The sequence below is a fragment of the Sceloporus undulatus genome, chromosome 6, assembly GCF_019175285.1.
Source record: "Sceloporus undulatus isolate JIND9_A2432 ecotype Alabama chromosome 6, SceUnd_v1.1, whole genome shotgun sequence".
NCBI lineage: Eukaryota > Metazoa > Chordata > Lepidosauria > Squamata > Phrynosomatidae > Sceloporus > Sceloporus undulatus.
This window is the reverse complement of record NC_056527.1, coordinates 33263823-33276126: the sequence shown is the minus strand read 5'-3', so window position 1 is coordinate 33276126 and position 12304 is coordinate 33263823. Positions and strand designations below refer to the sequence as shown.

General features: G+C 39.0%; 1 protein-coding gene across 1 annotated transcript in view; it reads left to right on the top strand.

Moving 5' to 3' along the window:
• Nucleotides 1–12304, top strand: part of COL28A1 (collagen type XXVIII alpha 1 chain) — an 86289-nt gene that overhangs the window by 49451 nt on the left and 24534 nt on the right. The window contains exons 14-22 of the mRNA XM_042472066.1: nucleotides 1227–1295; nucleotides 1638–1706; nucleotides 3792–3860; nucleotides 5394–5462; nucleotides 6746–6817; nucleotides 7971–8039; nucleotides 8715–8786; nucleotides 10010–10078; nucleotides 10712–10780. Of these exons, the coding sequence (XP_042328000.1) occupies nucleotides 1227–1295; nucleotides 1638–1706; nucleotides 3792–3860; nucleotides 5394–5462; nucleotides 6746–6817; nucleotides 7971–8039; nucleotides 8715–8786; nucleotides 10010–10078; nucleotides 10712–10780 (627 nt within the window). The remainder of the gene's footprint in view (nucleotides 1–1226; nucleotides 1296–1637; nucleotides 1707–3791; nucleotides 3861–5393; nucleotides 5463–6745; nucleotides 6818–7970; nucleotides 8040–8714; nucleotides 8787–10009; nucleotides 10079–10711; nucleotides 10781–12304) is intronic.

The window sequence follows — 12304 nt, the reverse complement described above, 5'->3', positions numbered from 1 at the left end:
ATTGCTCCACATGGTGCGCGGTGTCACAGCATTCGTCCAGCTCTGTGTCCAGATGACACAGCACCAAAGGAGCACCGTAAAGCCATGGCTATGATGCCCTTTCCAGGGTGCTTTTTCCGGCTCCTTTTCATGACCTGGAAAGGCCAGATTGGGACCGCAGCATGTGGCTACCGCGGCCCCCATCTGGCTGAAAAAGGGGCGGCTGGAGGCTGTCCTTCAGGGCAGTCTGCAGAGCCCCTTGGTGAGCTGTTTCTGTGACTAAGTGTTCCAGGAATATAGACAATATTTCACATATACCGCTGGCTAAATGTAAGATTGTATCTCATTGTCTGGCATGTGTAGTGCAGGGATCTGATACACACACACACACACACACACACACACACTCATCCCCCCATATTTGCAGATTTGATTATTCACGGATTTGATTCATATGTCCTCTCTAGGAATAGCTAGATCCTCCAGTGCAACTTTATTGTAAACTTTAACTAAAAGTTGCACTGAAAGACCTAGAGATTCCTAGAGAGAACACTCCACTAGGCATTTGTAGCTCCTCCAGTGCAATTCTGTGGTTAATGTCTGGCAGAAGTTGACTACAGAGTTGCGCTGGAGGACCTAGAGTTTCTTAGAGAGGTGTCCTCTCAGGTAAAAACATGGTGTTTTTGTTATTTGTGAATTTTCCATATTCACGGGGGTCTTGTGCCCCTAACCATAGCAAATATGGAGGGATAAGTGTTTGTGTGTGTGTGTGTGTGTGTATCTCTCAGATTAACCAAAGCATTAATGGCATAGTGAAAATTGTCCACTCAAATCAAGGGACTAAGAATCCAAAATCTATTTTGGAACATGAGGCAGAACCATCCCACAAGCACCTCTTTGGACCACTGACACTGAAAAAATAATAATAAGGAATTAACCAACAATTTTCTGTCCTTCCATGACATCCATAATCTTCTGCCTATGGCCAGTTCACCATGCTTAATGGTAGGGCTTGCCAATAACTAATGGCTCTCAGGTCCTTGTTGTTGTTTAATCTTCCATAATAGTGGGTGTGGTGTGCTTAATCATGTTTAAACTGGGCTGAGGAGAAGACCTGAACCTGCATATGGAGTAATAAATGCCTTCCCATGTTGACTAATAATCATATTTACCTGAGTAGATTTTTACAGCATTCCTAAATTCATAACCTATGGGCTTAATTTAGTATTAATATCCAATCTTTTCAGGGTGAAAAAGGTTCTGAAGGACCAGGAGGACCAGTTGGAGCACCAGGCCTATCTATTAAAGGAGATAAGGTATCGTTCATAGAACAAAAATATAAATTGCCTGGAAACTGCCATGCAGAATGCCACTCCAAAGGTACTGAACACCAGCCCTCATTGTGAATGTGAGAGAGCCTACAAAACACATGATTGTATTTGTTATACCACTGCCTCAGAGTCATTGTGTCCCAAATGTTCTCTATTCCATGGTCATCCCTCAGCTGCACAGATGTTCCTTCCTAAGAGTCAGTGAGCAAATATGTAATCAGGAATGTAGAAAAGACATTACAAGTTTAAAAATAGGATGACAACAACAATACTGGTGATGACGATGCTTGGATTAAAATATCCATTTATAGTGCATTTTTCATGCAGGGGGAACGAGGGATCGATGGACCACAGGGCCCCATTGGACCACCTGGAATTGGAGTCCCAGGCAACCAGGTATATATACACCAGGATAACACCTCGTTCTGGCTGGGTGCATTTTTGTTTGAACATATATGGGCATGGATAGCAGATTCGTTATTCCCCTTGAGGACTGCAGTGTTCAGACATAGCAAAGGGAAATTTATTGGGCCCTGTGGACTTATCATGTCCCAACCATTTGCCATATTTGGCTAACTCAACTAAAAATTCATCTTGGCTGCATGCATCCTGTTTCATAAAATGTGGATTTAAGCCATCAGTCTCATTCAAACTTCAGGTTGACAAAAGGGAGGTTAATCTTAGTATTAAGTTTTTCTAAAGACAAGCAGACCATTTGATGTTGCAGGATTGTATTTATACCCTGCCTTTCTCCTGAGATGGAATCCAAGGTAGTAGAGGAAAGTGGTAACTTCTTAAAAAATTTGATCTACACATCTTCAAGTACATAAGCAGCACTGTTTTTGCATGCGATTTCTAAACATGCATTTAAAATATTCCAAATCCAAGATGGGGGAAAATGCCTTTATTGGGATCAATCAAAATAATTCTAAGGTATACAAACTTTTGAATTCTTCAAAACTCTTTATCATAGGTAGTTTTAAAAAAAACCCAAACAAACAAACAAGAGGTGTGGGGGAGGGGAGAAAATACCAGAATTAATCCAGCTGTCATGGTCATGAGGTGTGCAGGTAAACTCAGCCCCAAGATAGTGATTACACCTTGAATGAATGCTCATAGGTGTACATGTTGGCTTATATGTAGCTGTGAATAATAGTGGCACCTACGCTCATGTAAGCCCTAGTGAGCATGGCAATTTAAAAGGGACTGTAGGAGTTTCTCCACACCTTTAAAAAAATGTTGGCTGAGATTCTTCATGGGGAGATGTACCATAGCTATGGCATCTCCCAATGTTACCTTCCAAAATCCTACCTTTGAAGCCTTACAGCTTCCCACCAATGCAGTAATTTCCAAGGTGCTGAAGAGAGAGCAGTGGGTGATGACATGACTATCCTTAAGAGAATTGAGAGAAGCCACTGCAGAGACATCTGTAGGGTTTCCTTGGTATTTTGTCTCATCTGCCTTTCTCAGGGCACCCTATGACACACACAAAAACATGGTTATTCACCACTCTACTTTCCAGCGCTTCAGAAATAACTGTGTGTGTGTGTGTGTGTTGGGGGGGTGTTGGGGGTGCAAGTCCAAGCCCTGGAAATGTCTTTAAGTTTCACATCTTTAAATATTTCACCCAACTCTCAAGATGGGGGATGGCAGCAATTTCAACAATCTAAATCAATTTGAAATAGTCTAGAAGCCTAACTACTGTAAAGACACCACACCCCATCTCATCTTAAGCAGAGTCAGTCCTGGTTAGTACTTGGTTGGGAGACTGCCAATGGATACCAGTTGCTGTGGGCTATATTTCAAAGGAAGGAACTGGCGAAACTACTTCTGAGTGTGCAACTTGATAGCACATACATATAAAAGCAGTGGTAAAAGGTATAAACAATTTAAAACTGTTTAAAACATTGCTCACAGTGTTCACTCTATTAAAGCATTATAATATAATCAGGCCACTCTATATCTAGGCCCTTGGAAACTTGAGTGAAAAGCCAGGTTTTAATCTAATGCTGAAATGAGGCTTGCATCATATATTTTTTTAATGATCTAGAATTGACTTTCTTTAAATTCCAGATATTTGCCAGTTTGGTTTAAATGTGTCTATTTTTAGTATTCAGAAGCCAACATTTCACATTATTATATTAAATCTGAGTGTGTGGATCTTTTGGAAGACATAATCTTTAAAAAAAACTTTGGATATCAATATCTGTAAAGTTATAACTTTGGATATCAAGGCTATTTTTGGGTATCACGGTTTATAATCCAAAATATAAGAAAATAGAAAAGTCAGTTACAAGTCTTTAAAGGAAAACAGGAGTATTTAAGATTGTGTTGAATTCACAAATTAGAACATATTCTGGGATTGATAACATACATTTATGACCCACTTCTTGGTTTGTTACTAGTGCTTTGAAAGGTGAATTTCCTGGACTTAGTTTCAAAGGGCAATCTTACTTAGCTGAACACTTTATCTTTTCTTAGGGAATTCCAGGTTTGAAAGGTCTGCCTGGTGCAAAAGGATTGCGAGGTGTAGGCCTGCCTGGACAAAAGGTATGCTGTTAAAACTCAGCTTCATATATTGCACTGTGCAACAATTTCAGACTCAAGATCAAAAGGTCTATGGGACATACAGGTCAAGGTCCTACACTGATTCAGGATAGCATACATATCTACCAGAAGAGTAAGGTTGCACAACTGAACTGAATACCAACATAGCACAATGTATGGATCAGTGGCTACCAGCCAATTGTGTAATTGAAATGCACAAAGGCAATGCATCGAGGCAATGAACAATCACATACTACTCTGTGTACTTTAATACACTATTGAATTCACAATTAATGCATTGTTGCATTCCCTAAAGACAAATGAAACCCTTGCAAACAATTTAGCAAAGGGGACTTCAGACTGCTCAGGAAATTCAAACTTCTCTCTTTGCTTCTTGCTGTGTTCTAATAGCACAAACCAAAAACAGAGAATTTGGAGGTGGGTAAATATGCACCCAACCCTCCAAATAATGTCTCCATCAAACATTTATATGTTTCTACTCAAAGATTTAATAAAAAGTGTTTTAAAAGTATGTTACTTGATGGCAGTAATAGAAAAGAAGCATTGCAATATGGTCCCCACCCCCTCATTTTTTGAACTGCATTCCATCTTTGATCTTTGTGGGAAACTTCTAAGATATCAGTGGGTGATCGCCAAGAGTCCCTCATGACTGCATTTTTACTAGGTTCAGACTTCCAGCAGTGTTCTTCTAGCCTTTAAAAAAAATGCTCAGGTCATATGTACAAAGGTCAGTAAATATTTGTCAGTGCAGGAATCCATGGGCAGTAGCCATAACTAGGACTATTGTTTGTGCTGTTTTTATCACAAGTAGGAAATACAGTAGCAGGTCCTTCCTTTTCACTGGTTTTGGAAATATTGTGGCCAAATGGGAGTTGGATTCCCTCTGCCACTTATCTGTCCACAACATAGCAAGTATCAAAGACTGAACTGAATTTGGACTAAAGCTTAAAATTATACCTTTGAATTACAACTTTCCAAATTCCCCAGTCAGCATGTGTACTGGGGAGCTTATGGTAGATTCACTGTCAGCCCACTGGGAGATGATGGACTTCGTAATCTAAAAAGATAATGTTTATGTGCTCTTTTCTGGAGAAAGCTTTAGTGGGGAAATTGGCAGTGTGCATGGGTGATCCATTTCATTCACTTGGCCTCAACAGGTTTTGTGAAATCAGATAAATATGTTTCAAATGTAAATTTTACAAATGTATTCCTCTATTAATAGCCCATGGGCCTGAATTGCACATATTAGATAGGCATAAGTATGTGTATATGCATTTACTTGATACAAAACCTATTTTGACTTCCCAGATAACATTTCTATAGCTTTCCACTATCTGCAATTTGTTTTAATTTGTTCTACTGTAATTTAATTTAGGGAGTCAAGGGTTACTGAGAACCTGTTGAAGGACAGTGTATAAATCAAGTAATAAATGAATACATACTTGTAAAAGCAGCCCCTGTGTAAATAAGCAATTAGGATGTAATATTTATAATTAATATAAATCTTCCCCCCAGGGTCAAGAAGGTGCACCAGGAATAAAAGGAGATGCTGGAGCACCAGGAATTGGACAACCTGGACCTAAAGTGAGTCTGTTTTGCATACATACATAAATAATTTATTTCATTCAGTGACTGTCCTATGCCATTTTACCATTTAAGGAGAAGAACAAAGCTACGAAATTAGGGATTCCTCTCCCTATTTCACATGCAGAAAGTGAAGGTCGAATTAGATCATATATCTATCACACTTTTGCATAGGTACTCCCCCAGTGGCAAAATACATTTATTTGTCACATCATGTGGCTTTCTCCTACTGTATATATCTTGTATTTTGTTTTTTGTTTTTATTTGTTATTAGTCATTGGAAGGTAAAACCAAACATGAAATCCCACTATGGAATGCAACATACATTACGGTAATTATAGGGAATATGCATGGTCCTTAATATCTAATGTCACCCTGGCTAAACTGCCATTTAAACTTCACTTTAACATCCATGTACAGTGGCACAGAGAGGTGGAAGGAATGCCAGAATACTCTTTTCTCCTGCCTCCTGTTAACTGAGGTGGTTGCATTACCTTGTATAATGGCAGGAGTGGTTCTGATTCTTACTTGGTGAAATGGAGCCTTTTAGTCTTTTAGGCTCCATTTCAGGATTTGAGTCTCACAATCACATAACACTGAGGGTTTCTTCTTGTGATGCTTTTGGAATTGTGCATAGCAACTACAGTGTACAAGATATCAATGCCTTCTAATGAAACCCAAGTTTTTATGAATAGAATGTCTTGGCAACAGTACAACCTCTGGTCTTGGAAAGGACAATGAGTGAAATGCCTTTGGTAGCCCCTGCCCGAATGAGTCTCTTTGTTTTCATGCGGTGCTTGAAAAAGTAACTTTTAAAAGACTATGGCTTCAAAAATCCATCATTGGCCATGGTGACTTGGGAGTTGTGGGAGCTGGAATCCCCCAAAAGAACATTTTGAAGCTTTATTTCTCTTTCTGATTCCTGTATATTTTTCTCTCCTTTTTGGACCCAGTTTATTCACCTGTCCAGAAGGAGAGCACAAGGCAATTGAAAGATATTATACCTTGTCTGCTTCTTTGGTGAAATCTGATAAAACAGCAGGGAGCAGCAGGAGAAACAGGAGTCTCAGGCATAGTAGAGGGTTGGCCTTGAGAGGTATCCAGTGGTTCCTACCTCTGACACCAACTCTTCTTGGGAAAACAAACATGGCAGTGTCAAAGAAACAATTGTTTTCTATCCCAATAATCAGATGACAATTAAAGCATTAGAATAAAAAATAAAGTATAATTACTAAATCAATCCCAACTGTGTCTTGAAACTTTGTTTGGATCTTCTTTCAAAGGGGGAGCCAGGGAGACAAGGATTTCCTGGAGAAAATGGGAAAGCAGGATTAATGGGGATGCCAGGCAAAAAGGTAACATGTTCCATTGATATAAATATCTGTTTAGAATACAAACTCTCACTTCAGCCACTCAGCCAACTCTCCTCACCCATCTGGTATAAAACCTCATTCCTGTAGCACCAGGGAGATAATATATTGCTTGCGGAGTCTGTGAAAGTTCATTTTTTGATTAAACTCCCAAAAACGTCTGGCCAGCATGGCTTTCAAACTTCAATTCCCAATATTCCCCAGCCAACATGACCAGCATCGCACTGTTTCCTGTGCAAAAACACATTTCTCCTGCAGAAAACCCATGTGTGTGTTTTTAGCACAATAATAACATGACAGATTTGGCAGTGTGCAAGGGCTGTCAAGAAATGTTCAGAGATTCATCCCCCCCCCCCCCAGTAGCAGAAAGAAATCTATGGGAAATGTTCTTCCCTACATGCAGAAACAAAGGATTAGTTATATCTATTGGCTGTGTTGTTTCAAGTTCATTTTAGGATTAGATTGAAAATAACAACTCTGAGCAGAGTTTGGAAGAATTCCTCTTTTCAATCACAACTCCCAGAATCCCTCCCAGTTGCCGTGTTGGCTGGAGGTGGGGTCAGGGAGCTGCAGTCAAATAAAGTATTATTTCCAAACTTGGGCTACAAAATGTTGTCCAGGATGAAATAGGCAGTTGCACATCCATTTATATGTTATATTTTATAATAAGAATAAAGTGTTGGCACTTCATATAGTGACAATAACATATATCACCCAGCTAAGGGTGTAATAACATTAGTCAGTTCTGTTTTCTAAAGTGATCCCTTTAGATCCTTTAGAAAGCCCAAATGCAAGAAATGAAAACAAAAGCACTTTCTCACATGTTTCCCCACATCGGTATTATTTATCGATATAATATAAATGTGTATCTATTGAAACAGGATATTGTAACACCTCTGAGTCTAACTGAAATAAAGAAGCTGGCATCATGAGCTTTCATAGACTGTAGCTTACTTCCTCTGATGCATAGGGTGGCTCCCAGCTTCTTTCTTTCAGATAGTCTCAAAGGTCCTACAAGATCCCTTTGCATGTGGATTTTCCAGACTAACACAGCTATGTTTTTAAATTCTACCATCATGCATTTCTGTTGTGTTAAATTAATGAAATGAAATGAATATCCTCATCTTATTTGCATTAGGGAGAACAAGGACCACCCGGTGCAAGAGGCCCAGAAGGAATACCTGGGAAAGGTGACATGGGCCCAAAGGTATGGTTTAATATTTGTTCCTTTGATGTGTGAGAGGGTGGTGATAGAAGCAGAGGTCTTTGATGATTGACAAAATTGTATGATTGACACTGGTTTTTATCAGGGATGATGCACCTTCATGACAATCTTGTATTTTAAATATTTTCAGTACTAAAGAAAAACCCACTGAAGGATATGTTGCATTGGCTACTAGATATTCATTCTGTTAGTCAAGATAATTAAATATTGCAAACAGGTGTTCCACTTGAGAAAACAACACCATGAGTTAACTCAACCTGGGAGAACCTTCACCCTGCAGATCAGAGGGGTCATGGAGTCTACCTTCTTAGACTCTCCTCACATGACACTTTTAGGCAGAGCTCAGTTACTTCTTAGTTACTTCTTAGGCTACAGCTCCCAGGATCTGTCATGGCATTCTATTTGCAACCGGAAGGTAATTTTTCTTATTTTTCTTATTTTTTCTCTACCATTAGGTTAGAAAATGCCTCTCTCAAGACAGTTGTTTATGTTTTCCATTGTGTACATTTCTGAATAATATTTACAGTTAGACGTGGTGATTAACCTAGTATGACTGTAGTCAAGTAATGGTGTTCTCAGTTTAGATATTCTAATATATAGCAGGTAGAAAGCATTTCTTCACTGAAACTGGGCTTTTGTCTTACTGTTTTTGACTAGGGTGAAGAGGGACAAAAAGGAGCTCAAGGGATGGATGGTCCAAAAGGTATAGCAGGTCCTGTAGGTCCAAAGGTATGTTTATATCTGATGGGTTCTGTATCCCGAGAGTACATCTGTGTGCAGTTCATCATATGTGGTGCATATAATGCATTTAATCCCCATGGTCCATAACCCAAGCTAGTCACCCAGTTGTCTGCACAGCTGGTTGAAATGAGTATGGAATAAATAATTTTCCTAGTGAGTGTCCAAAAATTAATGTTTTTAAACTGGATCTTTTAAAAAATATTGTAAGCCACCTTGGATCCCATTTTGGGAGAAAGGTGGGATATAAGTACAATTTTAAAAAATGGACAAACAAATGAGCGTGTGGAGAGCTAATGTTGTGTAATGACTAGAAATACTGAACTGTGTTTTGGGAGATCTAGTTTCTAGTCTCTTCCCAAGCTATAAAACCCTGTTCTTCAGCCTAACCTGCTCTTTTGTATGGCTCAAATGGAGAGGACAAAAGCCATGTATATTGCCTTGAGCTCACAGGATGGAAACTAATTTATCATCATCTAAGGTGCATCCTGGCCACAGAGATTGTTACATTAGCAAAGGGGAATAAAATTGTTACATAGTTATTAATCCAGCCATTTCTTTTAAATGGTGTAATAGAAGTAATAATTTAGTGTGGCCTGATTGCCTTAGCTCAAAAACCAGAAATCATTTCTAATGTTGTGATTCTATGAATTTACAAATTCAACAGCAAATAGGGTAGGCTGAATACAGACTTAGTCATACTTGAGTAGCTGTGGCTACCTTAAGCCTGTGGATTTCAGTGGATCTTCTCCTAAGTATCACTAAGCTGTGTCCACCCTCTGAAATACTTGTTCATCAGGTGAGTTAATTTTCTTGTTAACAAAATATTTTATGATCTTTCACTAAACAGTGGCATCATTAGGTGGTAGGATGTATGTGGTCTGCACCGGGTGATACCATAGAAGAGGGTGACACCCAGTGGCCCTCTTCCCGCTGCACTCCTCCTGGCTTTGCCATGGCAGCGAGGCCTCCTCATGAGAGACCTCTGCCACCACAATGAAGGAGAAGGCCAAGTATGCCCTTTTGACTGCCATTCTCCAGCAGTCCCGCATCAAGTGACACCAGTGTGGGGACATCACAGTCACAACAGAAAAACCAGCCAACAGATCTGGAATTTTTGCCATTTTTTTAATATGTTGCCATCAGTTTGTACATGACAAATGTATTTCACACCCAAGGACAGTTACAGTGACTGGTCATTTCTTTCCTTACAGGGTGAACCTGGTATCAAAGGTGCAGTTGGTAACCCTGGACCTTCAGTTCGTGGACTACCTGGCCCTAAGGTAAATGACTTCTTATTTGGTTGTCAAAGGTAGAAAGGAGTGCAAAAATGTAATATGCACTTAGATTAGGCTTGCACAAAGAGAGTGCTAAGAGGAACAAAGGGATCTTCTTATACCAAGTCAGACTATTGATCTATCCTATTCACAATTATTACATTTACTAGCAGAGATTGTCTGTGGCTTCACACAGGAATTATTCCTAGCCCTACCTGCAGATGCTAAAGATAGAACTAGGATCTTTTGGACTGAAGGGACTTTTATCAATAGGCATTGAGTAATCTTTTTTGGGGGGGAGGGGACTTCAACTTTCAGAATCCTCTGCCCCAGCATGGAGAGTGGCCATACTGGTTGGGGGATTTGGCCACCACAGTAAACAAAGAAGTTATTTTCTAATCTCTGAACATAGAATGGACCTTGGCTTTTGTGGTTTCATGGTTTTGTTTTTAGTCCAGTTCCTATCAAAATCAACTGTAATATATCCCTATTACTTTGCAATTTTGGCATATATGTGATTTGTACATCTATGATCTCAGGTTGTGATTTTAGAAGCAAGGAATAAATACCAGAACTAGGGACCTCCCCCCTCCGCCCCATTACAAATGCTTAAATAAAGACATTTGTTTTTATGTTCAGGGAGAACAGGGATATCCAGGTCCTCCTGGAAGTGATGGAAATCCTGGACCTTCAATTGTGGGACCTCAGGTGAGCAGTTCTAATATAATAAAATATGTACAAGTGAACTGAATATTGTGGAGTCGAAGGCTTTCAAGGCCGGCATCCATAGTTTTTTTTGTGGGGTTTTTGGGCTACATGGCCACATAGCCTGAAAACCCCACAAAAAACTATGAACTGAATATTACTAAATACAAAGAAGTTAAAATAAAGATTGAAGTGATTTTGTGGCAGATAATGAGAAACATTGATTATGATCAGTGTAACTTGTGTATGTGTACACCCCCTCCACACATACACACACTGCATGGTTTTGACCATTGTTCAGGACTGGATAAACCTGATAAGCCATAGTTAATGAACATGCAAAGATGCATCTGAGGAAGTAGGCTTAAGTCTACAAAAGTTCATGCTACCAGCTTCTTACTTTCAGTTAGTCTCAAAGGTGCTACCAGATCCCTTTGTAAACTGATTTTCCAGACTATCATGGCTGTCTTTGAATTCTACTACCATAGTTAATGAAAATAGAAAGAAGCATCCAGCCCAAATACCCTTTCCCTCCTCCTAATGAAGTTGTTAACTCTTTGCTTATTCAATCCTTGTACACATTGACAAGGAAGTTCAATACTGCTCTCTCTGGTGGGTAAGTTTAAGATAATTTTTGAACATTTTTTAAAAAACAGTTTTTCACATTTTTGGTTTTTTATTTGAAAATTTCATTTTGCAAGAATATTGTATTTGTGTAAAGCAATTTTTTTCTGCAGAAAACCAACAATTTTTCACAAACACAACAGATTTGTCCACAACTACTTGTTTTGAGCAAAGTGTGATATTTTCCACAGCTAGATTTTTTTTGTTAAAAACTTTTAAAATACTAATCAATCAATCAATCAATCACACAAACAAAATGGCATATAGGCTCTTGTAACATGTTAAGAACCCTTTCTCAATGAGAACAATAAGATCTGTCCCTACACTTGACTCATTTTAGTATTTCAAAAAAGATTTTGGCCTCTATTAGACAGAAAATAGAAAACTTTGGCTTACTAACAGTTAACAAATCAGGAATATTATTGAGGACCTACTGCTTTTGATTCTTCCTATCACACACACACACGCCAACAGGAGGAGAATAACTGATTCTTAACACAGACTATTTGTTCTTCAGTTTAGGACATATTCCTAGTGCTTTTTTTTCTCTCTCTCGATTTATTAGAATTCTAATTATTTTCAGCTAGTTTGCTTTGGCACCCTCTGGCTTTTGTTATTGATCACATAAGTAATATCCCAATTAATTAAAGTAATAAAAATGTAATTACAAATAGCGCCCTTGTCCCAAACTGTTTACAATCTGCGGTTTAGTCTCTTGCCTCCAAACACTTAAAGGTGGCGTGGTAACTCTTAAAGATACTTGAGATTAAGTACATCCAAAAGTGTTTACAACACTGAGGCGTGAGAATAGCTGTGCCAGATCAGAGGAAAAGCTTATGTAGCCCTGCACTCTGTTCCCCACAGTGTCAGTCCATTTGTCCCTGAAAAGCAATAGGCCTCTCC